At 34.6% G+C, this 16319-nt stretch overlaps 1 protein-coding gene across 8 annotated transcripts in view; it reads right to left on the reverse strand.

The window, feature by feature from the left end:
- The window catches only part of MYBL1 (MYB proto-oncogene like 1), a 52305-nt gene that overhangs the window by 34548 nt on the left and 1438 nt on the right, over positions 1-16319 (reverse strand). For all 8 annotated transcript variants that reach the window (XR_002785183.2, XM_023545746.2, XM_064267769.1 and 5 more), the window contains exons 2-6: positions 9065-9170; positions 8885-8956; positions 6188-6280; positions 4698-4918; positions 2574-2748 (exon numbers count right to left, since the gene is read on the reverse strand). Coding sequence is in view for 7 of the 8 variants with exons in the window: in XM_023545746.2 (XP_023401514.2) it covers positions 2574-2748; positions 4698-4918; positions 6188-6280; positions 8885-8956; positions 9065-9170 (667 nt within the window). In the remaining variant the exon portion in view is untranslated. The remainder of the gene's footprint in view (positions 1-2573; positions 2749-4697; positions 4919-6187; positions 6281-8884; positions 8957-9064; positions 9171-16319) is intronic.

Raw genomic sequence — 16319 nt, forward strand, 5'->3', positions numbered from 1 at the left:
TGATGTTCTACCTAAATCACTAACCATTACCATATTTTTATGTAAATAATGCACACCTTGTACATTTGTTTTCCAACTGTGCTCCCCAGCCCCTGCAAGGTATTTTCATAAGCACGTTATGCTAATTTTTTTTACAGCAACATAAGAAAAAAATTTGACATAGCGGTGCTCCTGGGCGGATGGGGCAGTACAGCCGGCAAACGCAGAAGGTGTGCATTATTTGAGTAAAAATATGGTGTGCATATATAACTTCTACTATGTTTTTCTTGTGTGCTGTCAAGTCAGTTTAGACTCACAGCAACCCTGTAGGACAGAGTATAACTGCCCCATAGGGTTTCCAAGGCTGCAATCTTTATGGACGCGGACTGCCACATCTTTCTTCCATTGAGCGGTTGATGAGTTCAAACTGCCAACCTTTCAGTTAGCAGCCATGTACTAACCACTACGCCACCATGGTTCCTTACTTCTACTATAGGACTTAATTTTTTCAATACATGATTAGTATCATTTATTGCTCAACTTAGGGAGCCCTGGTGGTGCAGTGGTTAAAGAGCTCAGCAGCAAATCTGAAGGTCGATGGTTCAAACCCACCAGCTTGCTCCATGGAAAATGTGGCAGTCTGCTTCCATAAAGATTTACAGCCTTGGAAACCCTGTGGGGCAGTTCTATTTTGTCTTATGGGGTCACTATGAGTTGGAATCAACTTGATGGCAGTGGGTTTTTTTTTTTTTTTAATTGCTCAGTTTGGTAATTAAAAGGGACTAGAAACATTTTTCTCAAACTTTTCATAAAAATTTATGACAGCATTTCAAGCGATCTGTTTTTTTCTTTTGAGTATTACGTTATAATAAAATTAGAATTACCTTCTTAATAGTATAAATTAACTATAAATTAAAAAGTCTTTTGAAAAATATTAAAAGTACGGTAAATAATTCTTAAAGTACAAGAAATGTCCCTACCTTTCTAAAAGGGAATATGCTTTGGTTGAGATTGTTAAACACTCCCTTGATCCCAAATAATGTTTAAAATTATCTATCAGTAAAATAAATAAACTTAAATGATAACTTTTCTAAGATAGAAGCATGTTTAATTTATGCTGCTGAAATTTAGGACTCTAAAGAAATAATGTAAATCTTAAGGTACTGAATATCACTAGATAACTATACTGCCTTCACATTTTCCTATTTGTAAATTAAGATGTCATCAGTTTTTAAGGTGGTTCTTTTAAAATTATGCCTGAAGAACTTAAAAATGTCCATTTAATGGGAAAAAATCAGATGTGACATGGAGTAAGCACAGATTTTTAACACCTCATCAAATTTCATTTTTTGGTAGATATTATTAAGTCCTGACTTAATCTTTACATTTTATGTGACAAGAACCAAAGATTGGTGAAGGTTAAAAACAGCATGATGGGCAGATTGGGAAATGTAAAACAACCCTTATGAAAACTCTTAATTTCTGGCAGGTAGGAAAACGTACTGTTGGGGATAACACAGGTTTCACTCCAGAATGCTTCCTAGAAGGGAGAATGGAGAGACTTCATCTTACGTACTTTGGACATGTTATCAGGAGGGACCAGTCCCCAGAGAAGAACATCATGCTTGGTAAGGGAAAGGGTCGGCAAAAAAGAGGCAGACCCTCAACGAGATGGGCTGACACAGGGCCTGCAACAACGGACTCAAACACAGCAACGATTGTGAGGATGGCACAAGACCAGGCAGTGTTTCATTCTGTTGTACATAGGTCACCATGAGTTGGGACAGGCTAGATGGCACCTAACAACAACAGCTACTTTAAGGAATCAGTCAAAGCAAAGACTGGCATCAGCCAACTGATGGATTATTGGGGGGAAAAGCAAAGCTGAATGTCATTTAAAGAACCAATTATTTATCACACCCCAAAATGATAACTTCAGTAATTCTGTTTTCCCTTTTAAACCATTTTATAAATACCTACCCTCTTAGAGGTAAGCAATACTACAATTATAAAAAAAAAAAATTTAATGAAATCTATAAAAGAGGGTATTAAAGCACAGATGACTATTACTTTTGAATCATAAATGAAAATTCAAATTATTGTTTTAGGATATGTACATACTAAGTTTCTTAACTAGATTATGTAAAAATTACATATAACAGGAAATATTTTAATGAGTTTGTTCCCAAAATATTTATGAATCAAAACAAATGGAGATAAAACTCCACTCATAATTTAACAGCTAGTTATGGCATTTTTTTTTTTTTTATGGCATATTTTTTCGGTTAGGAACCAAAACCAAAACCAAACCCAGTGGCGTCAAGTCCATTCCGACTCATAGCGACCCTCTAGGACAGAGTAGAACTGCCCCATAGAGTTTCCAAAGAGCGCCTGGCGGATTCGAACTGCCGACTTCTTGGTTAGCAGCCGTAGCACTTAACTACTATGCCACCAGGGTTTCCTTTCGGTTAGGAAATTTAAATATTTATTTCCCTCTTAATATATGTTCTGTCTACCCTATTAAGAAACCAAACACTGTCCCATACAGCAACTAAAGAAATTTTTTAAATAATAAAGGTATTAAAAATATGTGCCTGAACAGGTATGTAAAACTGATTCTGGGTTTGCAAATGATCCATAGTCGCACAAGGTTTGTGTTGAAGTTTAGATGAAGATCGTTCTGATTTTATTCCATCTTGTAAGTAGCCCTCCTGTTCCACTTTTCTTCGCATAGTAGAATTCCAATGATTTTTGATAGAATTATCAGTCCTATGAAGTGAAAGTCGATAATTTAAGAAGAAAAACAGAGTCCACAAATTTTAACACCATGTAAACTGTACAAAATACTCAAAACACACTTTTATAGTTGGTATAATTAGATGCATTTTTACATTCAAAAGATAAAACATTTAACTCCAAAACTAAAATTAAAAACAACGGCAACTCAAAAGATTAGACAGGAAAGTTATGAGGCAGTGAGTTTAAATTAATGGAGAAAGAACAACTCAGAAAAGGAGGGTGAGAATGGTTACACAACTCAAAGAATGCAAGCAATGTCACTGAGTTGTATATGTAGAAACTGTTGAGTTGGTGCACGTTTTGCTCTGTATATTCTCAACAACAAAATAAATAAAAATTTTCAAAAACATACTGAAAGTTTAAGTTTTACTTGAAGTAAATCACATAGTCATTCATTTACTTAAATAAATGTCTACATATGCCAGGCACAGTTCCAAGCACTAGAGACACAGCAGTAAACAAGACAAAGAAAGTCCCTGATCTCATGTAGCTTACATTCTAGTTGGAAGTAGAGCAGCAGGGAAGGGGAAAAGAATAGAAAAACAAAAAAGCAAATAAGAAGAAAAATATCAGGTAGTGCAATAAATAATTTTAACAGAATAAGAAAAGTACGTGTCTAGGGCAATCTTGATTAGGTGGGTCAGAGAAGGCCTCTCTGAAGGTGACAGCGAAGCTACAATCTGAACGACAAGAAAGAACCCGTCATACAAGAACAGAAAAAAGCATTCCAGACAGAGCTTAGTGAGGGCCAAGGTCTAAGCCAGGAATAAGCGTGGACCTGGAAAAAAACCATGATTTACAGAATCCCAGTATCGTTTCTGCTTCTGAGAACAAAATATCTACAGGAAGAAAGAGTTCATTGGTCTCCCCTTTTACCTAAGCTTTCCTTTATAAAATAATAATCTTTAATTTAGAGTTACTCGTAGTATAAATTCCATCCATCATAAAATATAGGAGCATTTACTAAAAACCTCCTTCATGTTAAGGCGCTAAGCTAAGCTCTATAAAAAGTGAAAAGATGTAAAAGGGATTGAGAACATCGGCAATTCCCAGACCAGAATCAGTAACTTGGATAAAAAACTTAACACTATGCCTTAATTTATCTATAAAACAGAAAAGCTATTTTTGCTCTATTACAAAAGTATATGAAAATTAATTAAGAATATATGTAAAAGCACTTTATAAGCTATTAAGTACTATGCAGATAGAGATTATATAAAAAAAAAATGTAAATTCATATTTTCTGATGGAGGTATGGATTTTCCTGAGGCTGCTGGTCTATTGTACTAAAGACTATTAGGTAAAATTTGAAGCAGTGAAAAGTATAGTACACTTAGCACTAAGTGCCTCTGAGGGAAATTCCATTTTTTAGACACATGGATATACATATATATATATATATATATGTATATATATATATATGTATATATATATGTATATGTATATATGTATATATATATGTATACTACTCTCATGGTTTGAATGTCATAATTAATTAAGAATTCAATTTTTCTTAAAGCACTTTCACAGTAGTTTATTTCAGTCAGTGTATTTGTTAATTCTCTGGTCTTATGCATAGAATGCAATACAAAAGAAATCTCTTAGATTTAAATTCCACCCCAATGGAGCTTATACATACACTTCCTGGCTAGGATTCATATACAAACATGATTTTGGGAATGCATTAGATGGATCAGAAGCAGATCTAAAGTTACATCATTTTATTGCTATAAACAGTAATTATATATCCCTTAGCACAGAATTTATTACAAATAGTCTCAAAGGTGGCTTATATTAAATTTTAATTCTAAATAAAATACATCATAAAATACATCATAAGGTACTTGCAAATATATTTAACGGAATTATATAAAGATCACGTTTAAGTACAGAAAATGTATCTAAGTTTATATAAGCACCTTCCAGGAAGCAGTTTGGCAATTTCTGCCCACCGATTTCCCAGTCGCTTGTGTGCTTCATAGATTATCCTGTCCTCCTCCTCTGTCCAGGAAGATTTCTTTACCTCAGGATTCAGGTGGTTATGCCACCTTTCTCTACACTGCTTGCCTATTCGTCCTTTTAAATGTTTTGCAATTAAAGACCATCTTTTTGGTCCATATTTCTGAACTAATTCAATAACCTAAAAAACAGAAAAAGAAAAGTTTAAAAAAAAGCAGTACCTTGACAGAACTTAAAAACATAACTCAAGAAAGCCATTTTAAATAAATGCATTAAATCAAAATCACAGCCACAACTTACAAACAATAATTTTACGAACAAATACTCCTTCGGCATTTTCCAAGTTCAAAAACTGATATCAAACTTATCTAAAATACAAAAAGGGCTTATAGTGCCTTGTAAGCTAAACTGCTTTCATAGGAAATTAATTTGAAATAACAGTAAAAGAGTTGAGACTTGTGTATCTGTAGAGAACTACTGGTTTTTCATTTCTCCCTTTCTCAAACCAAAAAGTTACAGATCATACTTTTTAAAACTTATTATTTGGCCAACAAATAAATCAGACTAGTACTTGAACTTTTTTTTTTTTTTTTGGTGGCTTTGAGTTTTTTGAGTAGCTGTAAAAAAAATAAAAAAAAAACCCCAAACCTGTTGTCATTGAGTCAATTGCAATTCCAACTCATAGTGTCCCCATATATGACAGAGTATAATTGTTCCACAGGATTTTCTTGGCTGTGATCTTTATGGAGCAGATGGCCAGGGCCTTCCTTCCACAATGCCACTGGATGGGTTTGAACCACCAACCTTTTGGTTAGCAGTCGAGCACAAAGCCATCCAAGACCTTGAGTGGCAGTAAGGATACTATAATTCTCCCACTATATTAACAACTTGTATGCCATAAAGGGCATGAACTAAAGACCAATTCCTAGTGGAGGGCAGAAATTCTCCCATTTCCTCAAATTTTTATAGTACAAATAATTTCCTTGTTTTTTAAATGACCAAACCCTTTGGAAACATGATGTTCTGTTTGTGGGCCCATTTTAGTAAAGAAGAAAAGTTAGGAATGGCTTCTCTATATATGAAGTTATTACATGTAAAAATAAATTTAAAATCCCTTTTTAAAAAGCTAATTCAATTTTTAACAGGAAAATATACCTGAAATGTTGTCAATGTAAGCTCTAAGCAAAGGTGACTAAGCTGATAACAAAGTATTTTTCCTTCTGCAAAACAAACTCTCAGAAAGAAAGGGCTGTACATATTATACTTGCTTTGACTTAATTCAGAAAAAACTACATTTCAAGATACCCAATATTTAATTCTTACACAAGTAGCTGCCAGAAAACAAAATCAAAGTGATTTAAACATATAATTTAAGTGTCAAAACAACACACTAGGAAGAAAAATAAGCTAGTCCATCAACATTGTGAAAACAAAAATATGAACACATTACCCTCTGATCTTCTTCTTTAGTCCAGGGACCTTTTATCAATTCTGGATTTAAAACTTTCTGCCATCGATGCTGGCACTGAAAATCAGAACGATTCTGAAAGAATTTAGAAAATTTAGTTATTGAATAACTGTCTTTCAGATAGCAAGTCAGCCCAAACTTAATGTCTCATAACCCTTAAGAACCAAGTCTTCAAGAATAGCGCAATCAAAGCGTCCACCAGACTGAGTCCAGCACAAGTAGATGGTGTCCGGCTACCACCACTGACTGCGCTGACAGAGATCACAATAAAGGGTCCCAGACAGAGCTGGAGAAAAACGTAGAACCAAACTCTAACTCATGGAAAAAAAAAAAAACAGACTTACTGGTCTGACAGAGACTGGAGAAAGCCCAAGATATGGCCCCCGGGCACACTTTTAACTCAATACTGAAGTCACTCCCCAGGTTCACCCTTCAGCCAAAGATTAGACAAGCCCATAAAACAAAACAAGACTAAATGGGCACACCAGCCCAGGGGCAAGGATGAGAAGGCAGGAGGGGACAGGTAAGCTGGTAATGGGGAACTGAAGGTGGAGAGGGGGAGACTGTCAACATGCTGTGGGTGTGACAACCAATGTCACAAAAGAATATGAGTATTAATTGTTTAATGAGACATTAGCTTGCTCTGTAAACCATCTAAAGTACAATAAATAAAAATTTTTAACCTTTGCTTTTGAAAATACATTGTTAAAAATGTAACACACAAAACACAATTAAAGACAATGTGGTACACTGTAAAAAAATTTAACTAACATCACTCAACAATTTGTGTGGAAACTGTTAAATGGAACCTAACTTGTGTAAACTTTCACCAAAAAAACACAACAAAAATAGTATTTAAAAAAAAGAATAGTGCAATCATTCAACAGCATCTTTTAAATATGTATAATATTTATTTTACATGCCTAGGTGCCAATTCTTTTTTTCATTAAAGTCATCATCAGTACTTATACTACAAATAAAAACCAAATATATTTGGAATTAAAGTTTGTATCTCTAGACTATGTCTTATAATATAGTAAGCAGCACGGCCATGACACACATACCACCATAAAGAAATGGAGCTAGGACTGAGAAATAAGAGTGAATAGACAGAAAACTATAAAAAGCAGACACACAAACTCAAATAGCACAGCAGTCTGGACTTATATAGAAGAGCATTTCATAACTCTATATAATTAAAAAAGCCCTCAAAGACATTATCAGACTACTAAAATGGTATTAAAAGGATAGTAAAAAATGATGACCCACAAGTTATCAGGAAATGTTAAAAATACCTATATAGAAAATGTGCATTACATTTCAATTATTTAAGCGTCAAAGTTTAAAAGGAAAATGAGTTTACCAGGATAAGAAAAACTTGATGTGGAAACATCTCAAACTCCAAAAAATTAATAATTGAAGCCATAATTTAGTTACTTTGTTATCTGCTAACTCCTACTTACTACAAGGCCATGTCATTAATGATTCACAATTTATAAAGATATTAGTGCACGCACAGGACCACAGATCATCTAGACAGATATAAAGGGAGAGATGCAATTACTCTGTCAACCAGTGGCTCTGTTTTTGTGCCCAGTGAAAGTCAAATTACTTTTATTCACACTGAGCTTCTTCCTTTATGGCTTCTGTACATCAATGCCAATCCCTTCTAACACTATCACTTTCTTCAAAAAATGTTCTTGGGAGCATTTCTCTGTTACATTGATAAAGATAATGTAAATGTAATGTAAATAACTTTCCTAATAATTATTATTATTTTTTTTTTTAATAATTATTTAGCTTCCATTTATTTAGCACCTGATGTCAGGAACTGTACCAAGCATGTTATTTCTAAATCTCACAATACTACAAACAAGTTCTATTATCTACATACCATTATCTATATACCATAAATAAAGAAGTTGAGGGTCAAAGAAGTTATTTTTCCAATACCAAACAGCTAGTGATACTGACATCTGAACAAAATTCAGATTGACTCCAAAACCTATGCTCTTTCCATTATTTGGTCTTGATTTTCAGGTTATTTGAGAGAAAAGCATTGTGAAAATACAGGAAGAACATAGATGATGACCTGCTTTCTGAAACCCAAAGCAGGCAAAATCAAAATACAAATACAAATATTTTGTCTAACTACCAATAGCGTAGTAAGGACAAACAAAATATGTGAGATAATACTTTGTAAATTACAAAATTACATTAAAATGAATAGTATGTGAATAGCAGTATGGTGAACAGTAACCATAAATTAAAAAAGAAAAATCAATAGCACCTTAAAATGTACACTTTACGTGACAAACTTTTTTCAAGAGTTTTTTCTGATTTGGCAGTTATTGGTTAGACTTCAAAATATTTCAATTATTTCCAACTTCTCTCAAAACATTTCAACATATATCAGCAAATATTCATAAATCCGAACTCAAACAGAACAAGTCATTTTTGTTTTAGATTAGTAATCTTGTTAGGCCTCTGGATAAACGTATTACTAGAAAATTAAGACTTTCTAAGCCATTAGCAACTACAGGCAGACAAGAACAATAAAGATGAGTCTAGGGAGAAGACCTAAATCTAAAATACATAAACACATTTTTGAAAAACAGCAAATGTAACCCAATGGCCTAAATCAGCCACGTTAGAAATATAAAATAATGTTTCACTTACTTGAAGATGACTAGCGATGAGAGTCCAATCATCAGTTCCATGCTGTTCAACCAACTTCTTTAACTTATCATCCTATTAAGACGATATAAAAATTACAAAGCTTTCCCTACACCCCATTCCTCTTCCCCCAAATACATATACCTCTCCAATTCTGTCATGTCTATCTTGTGAAATAATTACCTCATCTCTTGTCCATTTTACTCTGTTCCAGAGTTTTTTCAATCCTTTTTGCTGTGGTACTTCATAATCATGATCAGCATACTGAAGGTCATCATCCTCATCCTCACTACAAAAAAAAAAAAAAAATTCATGAAATTGAGAATTTTTTTTTAATTTTTTAGTTCAGTCATTGAACCTATCTGTGTGAACAGGTATTAGTGAAGAAGAAGCTATTCAGACGAAATGACAGTAATTCAATTTGATTATTCAAAGCATAAAAAAATTAAGTCATATAACGGGGAAGAGCTATAATTCTCACTGACATTATAGAGATGAGACTGGATACATTACCAAGGTACAAATTATAACCTTGATACCACGCTAATGGATACAACCTTTATTCTAATGCTACAAAGTGTTTAAATATTTTAAGTAAAGGAATAAAAGAAAACATTTTTACTTGTGTTTTAGAAAAATCACCAGCAGCAATATGGAGAACGGGAGGAAGGAGAACCAATTAGGAATCATTAACAATAATCCAAGTAAGAAATTGTCAGGACCTAACAAGTGGTAGGAAACCTTGGTGGCGTAGTGGTTAAGAGCTACGGCTGCTAACCAAAAGGTCAGCAGTACGAATCCACCAGGCGCTCCTTGGAGAAACTCCATGAGACAGTTCTAACCTACCCTATAGGCTCCCTATGAGTCAGAACCAACTTGACAGCAATGGGTATGGGTAAGTGCCAGACGCTGTACTACTCTTATGAGATTTCTCTCTTAAAAGTTCACAACACTAAAAAAGGAATATTACTACTATTCCCATTTTACAGGATAGGGAACTCTGACTGAGAAAAGTAATTTCTAGCCCACAATCACAAAATATGGCATGACTGAACTCCCAAGTTTACCTCTTAACCACTATACTACAATACAGTGGGAAAATGGGGAAGAGGATATCAACAAGCTGGAAAATACCAAAGACAAACAATGTAAATCTTAAAATCAGAATAAGGTTTTACTTCTAACTTAACTACTTTGCAACCTTTGACATGTTAACTTTATGGGGCTTTAGTTCAGTCATTTGTAAAAAGAGACTAATAATCATATAACACACCCATATAGCACTTGGCACAGGGTGGCCCAATATTAGTATTATGTGTGTAGGCTGACTGTCTAACAATATTCAAAATTATTTTTGCTTGTAAAGTTCAACTCTTCTCCAAAAATCCATTCGGATTTCAAAAAGCAAAAGCTCAAAGATGTGTTTAACCTAAAGCCAAACACCAAACTGATTCTGACTTATGGCCATCCCACGTGTGTCAGGGTAGAATCGTGCTTGATAGGGTTTTCGGTGCCTGATTTTTCAGAAGTAGATGGCCAGGCCTTCTCACCCCCCCACTAAACCGAGGAAAAATCCATTCGGATTTCAAAAAGCAAAAGCTCAAAGATGTGTTTAACCTAAAGCCAAACACCAAACTGACTCTGACTTATGGCCATCCCACGTGTGTCAGGGTAGAATCGTGCTTGATAGGGTTTTCGGTGCCTGATTTTTCAGAAGTAGATGGCCAGGCCTTCCCACCCCCCCACCAAACCAAGGAACCTCTGGTTAGCAGCCGAGTGCGTTAACCATTTGCACCAACCAGGGACTCCTGTTTAACTTTACTACGATATATTTAAGCACATGCAGGTAGTTCATAGGCTCTATCTGCCTAGATTATATATATAGTGTATAATTTTAATCTTATAAAGTTGAAAAATGAAGGCCTAAATTTAATATATATAGTATACAGATTCTTTGCAGGAACCTCAAATTTCCCTTGAACTGTTAATTTCATAGAACCAAAATCCTTAATAACTGACCAAGCAAGGCACTAAGATTCCCTATTACCCCACCTATGATGCTTATCTAACTGCTTCTTCAATTCAATTCAGTTCACTTCAATATTCCATGCTCTTTCTCGCAGAAGCCAGTCTACTTGTAACAATAACCTACCAGTCCTACTTCCATATATGCTTGGTTTTTTTCAACTATTCTGCAAATAAAAACAAAGGTTTAATACCCTATTTGCAGCCATCTTCGGCTATCAGAAATATCAGCTGATTAGCCAAGATTAAGTTGTTAAACTGGAGATGCTACAGAATTCAATGATTTCATAAATTTCTAAGAAATTTAACTAAATCAGAAAAAGCACCATACTGTAGCTTTCTGACCAGTTCATATTGTCACTGCACCTACCCTTCCTTCTTCTTAATGTCTGCCAACCTTCCCAAGCAAACAATAAGCTTGTGAGTGCAGGGATGGTGTCTATTATGTTCACCTCTCAGGACCAAACAGCACTTGCCACTCAAATATCTGAATTAATGAGTAACCTTTCTTATTTTCACCTCCCCCAGGGCTCTATACTCCAAAATTACCTAACTCCCTTCCAACCCAGTCAAAACTGCCATCTTCCAATACAGGTGATCTCAAGCAGATATGAGAAAGAAAGAAAAAAAAAAAAATTTTAACAAATGAAAATATCTCTAGAAGGTCAAAGCATTCCCATTTGTTAAAAGAGATTTTCAAAATCCAAATACACCTCCAAGTGGTAGAGTTTTAAGAAGCAGAACCTGGTGAAAAAAAACAAAATTCAGTGCAGAAGTGGTTCTTCGGGGGTATCTACTTTAGTGCCTAACCTTTCCTAGATGCCCCCACAAAACTATCCCTTCCTACCATCCCACATTAAGGTGTTAGCAAAGAATACTGAATATACCATAGACTGCCAGAATGAACAAATCTGTCTTGGAAGAAATACAGCCAGAATGCTCCTTAGAAGTGAGAATGGCGAGACTTCATCTCACGTACGTTAGACATGTTATCAAGAGGGCCCAATCCCTGGAGAAGAACATTGTGCTTGGCAAAGTAAAGGGTTGATGAAAAAGGAAAACCCTCAGTGAGATGGATTGACACAGTGGCTGCAACAATGAGCTCAAACATAGCAACGACTGAGGATGGCACAGGACTGGGCAGTGTTTCGTTCTGTTGTACATAGGGTTGCTATGAGTCGGAGCTCACTCCATGGCACCTAACAACAGCAACCATCCCAAACATTCCTCAGTCATGCTTTTCACAGATTCTCTTCTCATGCCCCAACAGCTTCTACAACAGTATATTGGAGACTGCTTAAAAAACAGTTTACTTCTAAGTCAAAAAAATTTTAACTTGGGGATTTGCCCATATAAATCACGAAGTATCCATATGACATCTAATGTGTGTAGAATCCACCTTAAAGTTCTTATCAAAATCTTCACCTGTCTGAATTTAATATTCTAAAAGTTTGAATCCAAAAATGTTGTATTGGTCAAAAAGACTAGATTCAAGTAGTAATTTGCCTGAAAGTTTGTTTTAACTTTACAACTCTGCCTTATTTTTTAAACTACATACTCTCTTTGTGAGAAATTTCTATTTCTACCTGAGGTTTCATTCTCTATTTTGCATGACCACTAGCTTTAGACACAGAGTTACACAGCCCTTCAATGTTCAGGAAGCTGGGTTTTTTGAGTTGGTGAGTGTGAAGGAGCATTAAAGTAGAATTCTTAGAATCGCCTCTCTACTACTGGGACTTTCCTAGAGTCTATCTACATCTTAGCTTTGGCATCAATTTTTTCTATGTATTTAAGTGATTGCTGAAAGGATAAAAGAACTTTCAAGTAAATGTGACAGAAAAAGATCCTAGAAACCTATCAATACCACTAGCTACAACAGGAAGAGTCCTGAGAATGCCTATAATTTACCAAGAACAAAAGGAGAAGGGATAAAGCCCTACAAGAAACCTCACCAAAATTCCACTTTTACTGTTTAAAAAAGACCACTGCTCAATAATGGTTAAACAAAACAAAACAAACAAACAAAAACAGACTTATTGCCGTCAAGTCAATTCCAACTCATAGCAACCCTATAGGACAGGGTAGAACTGCCCCATGGGGTTTCCAAGGACCACGACCTTTTGGTTAATACCTGAGAGCTCCCAATAATGGTTAGATAGACATCATCAAAACATATATGCTCTATTTTTCTGCTTTATATATATATTTTTTTAAAAAAAACATGTTTTAGCATTTCTGTATTGTAGCAATCAACCTTGGCAATATGTGGCAATTAAATAAAATCAGCTTCCTGCTGTGTAGTTAAATAAATAAGCCATTTCTAGCCTAGGGTTTTTTTTTTTTTTTTTTTTTTTAGCCTAGAGTGACTAATCTGAAAGGCAGCAAAAAAGGTGAAATCATTCCTCCAGTCACAAAGCAAAAACAGAAGAGGAATTTGGTCGCTGAATCTCCTAAGACTTGGTTTCCAGAATCATCCCGTCAGTTTTCCAAGTCAAAGAAAATATTTATTTTATAACTGTCTACAAGACCAAATTTAAAGTTTTCTAGATTATGAATTAAAAAAGTGATTTGGGTGATTATGACACAGCAAAATGAAGCAAAGGGAATAAATATACTATAACTCAACAGACCAGGAAAACGGTTAAGAGTAACTTTACATTGGGTGTAAGTTATCAGGCTCTGGTAGTCATGGCGAAATAACACACAAATTATTCATTCAGCATTGTTAAGATAAAACATCTCGCAGAAATTTAATTTTAAAAAACACCAATTATATCACCTGAAAAGAGTAAAATGAAGTAGCCAAAGGAAGAATCTGAGAATTTTTAAACTTTATTTTAAAAGAAACTACTGGTATGAAATTAAAGAACTATCAGTAGTTCTATAAAATTGGCTCTAATAAAATCACAACTCAATCATATTTTTAACTACAAATGGCCTCAAGTCTGAAACCTTTACTATCATCAAAAAATACATCTTTATTATAATGTATATTGAGGACAGGGTAACTGTACACTTAATTTTTTAACTCCATTCAATTTATGAAAATTGACCAGGTTGATTTAGTAAAGTGAAATCAGGCCACCCAGTGGTTAACATGCGGTACTACATACATGAAAATTTTATTCTTATATCTGGGTTGTGCAAACCAGCATCATCATTATAGCAATACAAATTTTTCACATAATCTTTGACCATTATAAATAGCAATAATTAAATACTAAAGAGAGTTGTACCTCATTATCTATAAACAAAAATAATGGGAGAACATTTCTCTTACTTCCCCTGATGCGTGTACATTCTTAAATGGGAAAAAGATAAATTACAAAAGGTCTTGAAAATAGGGTATATATTAAAGCTAGAAGCTACCTTACAGATCTCCTAGTCCAATTAAGAGATGAAAACGTGGGGCACAGGGTTTAACTGCTTTCCCAAAACAATACTGCCACATAATAATGCTGACTAAAGAATCAGTCTCATATTTAGGTATTCTTTCACCCATAACACCCACTTTGGTTGAAACTACATAATAAAATTACTTCCTACACACATACATACCCCACTGAAAACCACCTTCCTTTTCAAGAGCTAGCTTTTATCTTTGTAGCTTCTAAATGACATTTTCAAAAGTTTATTTTTAAGGATAGATCTGGCTTTTAAAAACAAATTATTTGTACATAAATATGCTCAAAAATAAAATACATGTTAATAACAGACCAATATCAATTTTAGTACTGCCTGTAAATTATGAAAACCCCCAGTGGGATCAAAAACTAATTAAAGTCACAATAATAAAATAAGCCTTTTCCTTTATGTAAATCTAGCTTAGTGACACCACAGCTATCCTGAACACAAGCAAAAGAGCCAACATCCCTCAGTTGTTTCACACTTGAGGTAGCACTTTATGTTTTACTGTCATTTTTTTTTCAGCTGATGGAGAAAAAGTATATTACAGGATTTATGCCTATAATCTTATGCAAAACTTTTAAACAGCAAAGTATATTTTTTTACTCAGATACTTAAATGGTTGTACATTGGAGATCTCAAAGTACAGTCTGAAGTAGCTGAATTATTTCCTGTTTCTTTTGACTACAAATTAGGCTCATGTATATTTTTAAGATACTTAATTAGGTAAAAAACAAAAGACTAGACTGCTCAATGAATAGACTGTTTCTCTTTTAAAACATTTCACATTTTATTACCCTCTAAGGTAAATAATCATATTTACATATACAAGAAATATCATTTAGAGCAGAAAAGACATTCACGTATGAAGACCCTAAGAAATCTGAGTAATTATTCTGAGATAATTTCTCACCACATCCTTTACCTGTACTCCCATAAGAGAGTGTAGCTTGACTCCACCACATTACTGCAGACTTAGGACTCTTCAAATCACTCTATGTTTTAATATATGTAGCTGACAAAGAATTAAAATCAACAGTGCAATATATGTTTAGGTTTCAAAGCTCACAGAATTGTCAGTAACAGAAAACAACATATGTGATTATAAAATGGACACAGAACCGGTTAGGGAGGAGAGGGTTCTGACATTCAAACATCCGTGTCTAACCATAACTTTAAGTGCTGGGAACAGCATTAGCCAAGAAAAATCAACAACAATACTAATAGGTAGATAATGCCACACACTGAAGATAAAAACTTTTGAGTTGACATAAATTTTCACTTGTCACCCTGCTTAATGAAGTTACTTTATTTACGAATTGTTTGTATTTAAAAGTTCAAATGAAAAGGCCTAAACCAGTACTTCAGTAATCATCATTACAGGACCTTTTAAAATCTCTTTTCTGAAGATCAAGAGGTTAACTGGGTCCTTGAAGTTCTAGAACAGTGGATTCTAAACCAGAGGTGGTTTTGTTCCTCAAGGGTCATTTGGCAATGTCTTGGAGACATTTTTTGTTACTGGCATTTATTTACCGAGTAGAGGCCAGGGATGCTGTTAAGAATCCTACAATGCGGAGAACAGCCCCCGAGGACAAAGAGTCATTTCATCCAAAATGTCAATAGCAGTAAGGCTGAAAATCCTGCTCTGGATAAGTGGGTTTTTCATGTGTATGTGTGTGTATACATTTGTTCCAGCTCAAGGGTCTGCCCTATACTGTAGTTGCTACAAAATAATAAACAAGGACTTAATTTACAGTTTATGTTGATTTCTGCAAAATATTTTGTGCATACTAGAACCTAAACCAAACCCACTGCCATCAAGTCGATTCCGACTCATATTCAGACCCTGTAGGTTGGAGTAACACAGAGTTGGGCTTCCAAGGAGCAGCTCATGGATTTGAACTGCCAGCCTTTTGGTTAGCAAACGAGCTCTTAACCATGCACCACCAGGGCTCCTTGTGCATACTTGGTGCTTAACAAATGAATAAAGCACAATATGTGTAGTTAC

This window comes from Loxodonta africana, chromosome 14 (assembly GCF_030014295.1).
Source record: "Loxodonta africana isolate mLoxAfr1 chromosome 14, mLoxAfr1.hap2, whole genome shotgun sequence".
Taxonomy (NCBI): Eukaryota; Metazoa; Chordata; class Mammalia; order Proboscidea; family Elephantidae; genus Loxodonta; species Loxodonta africana.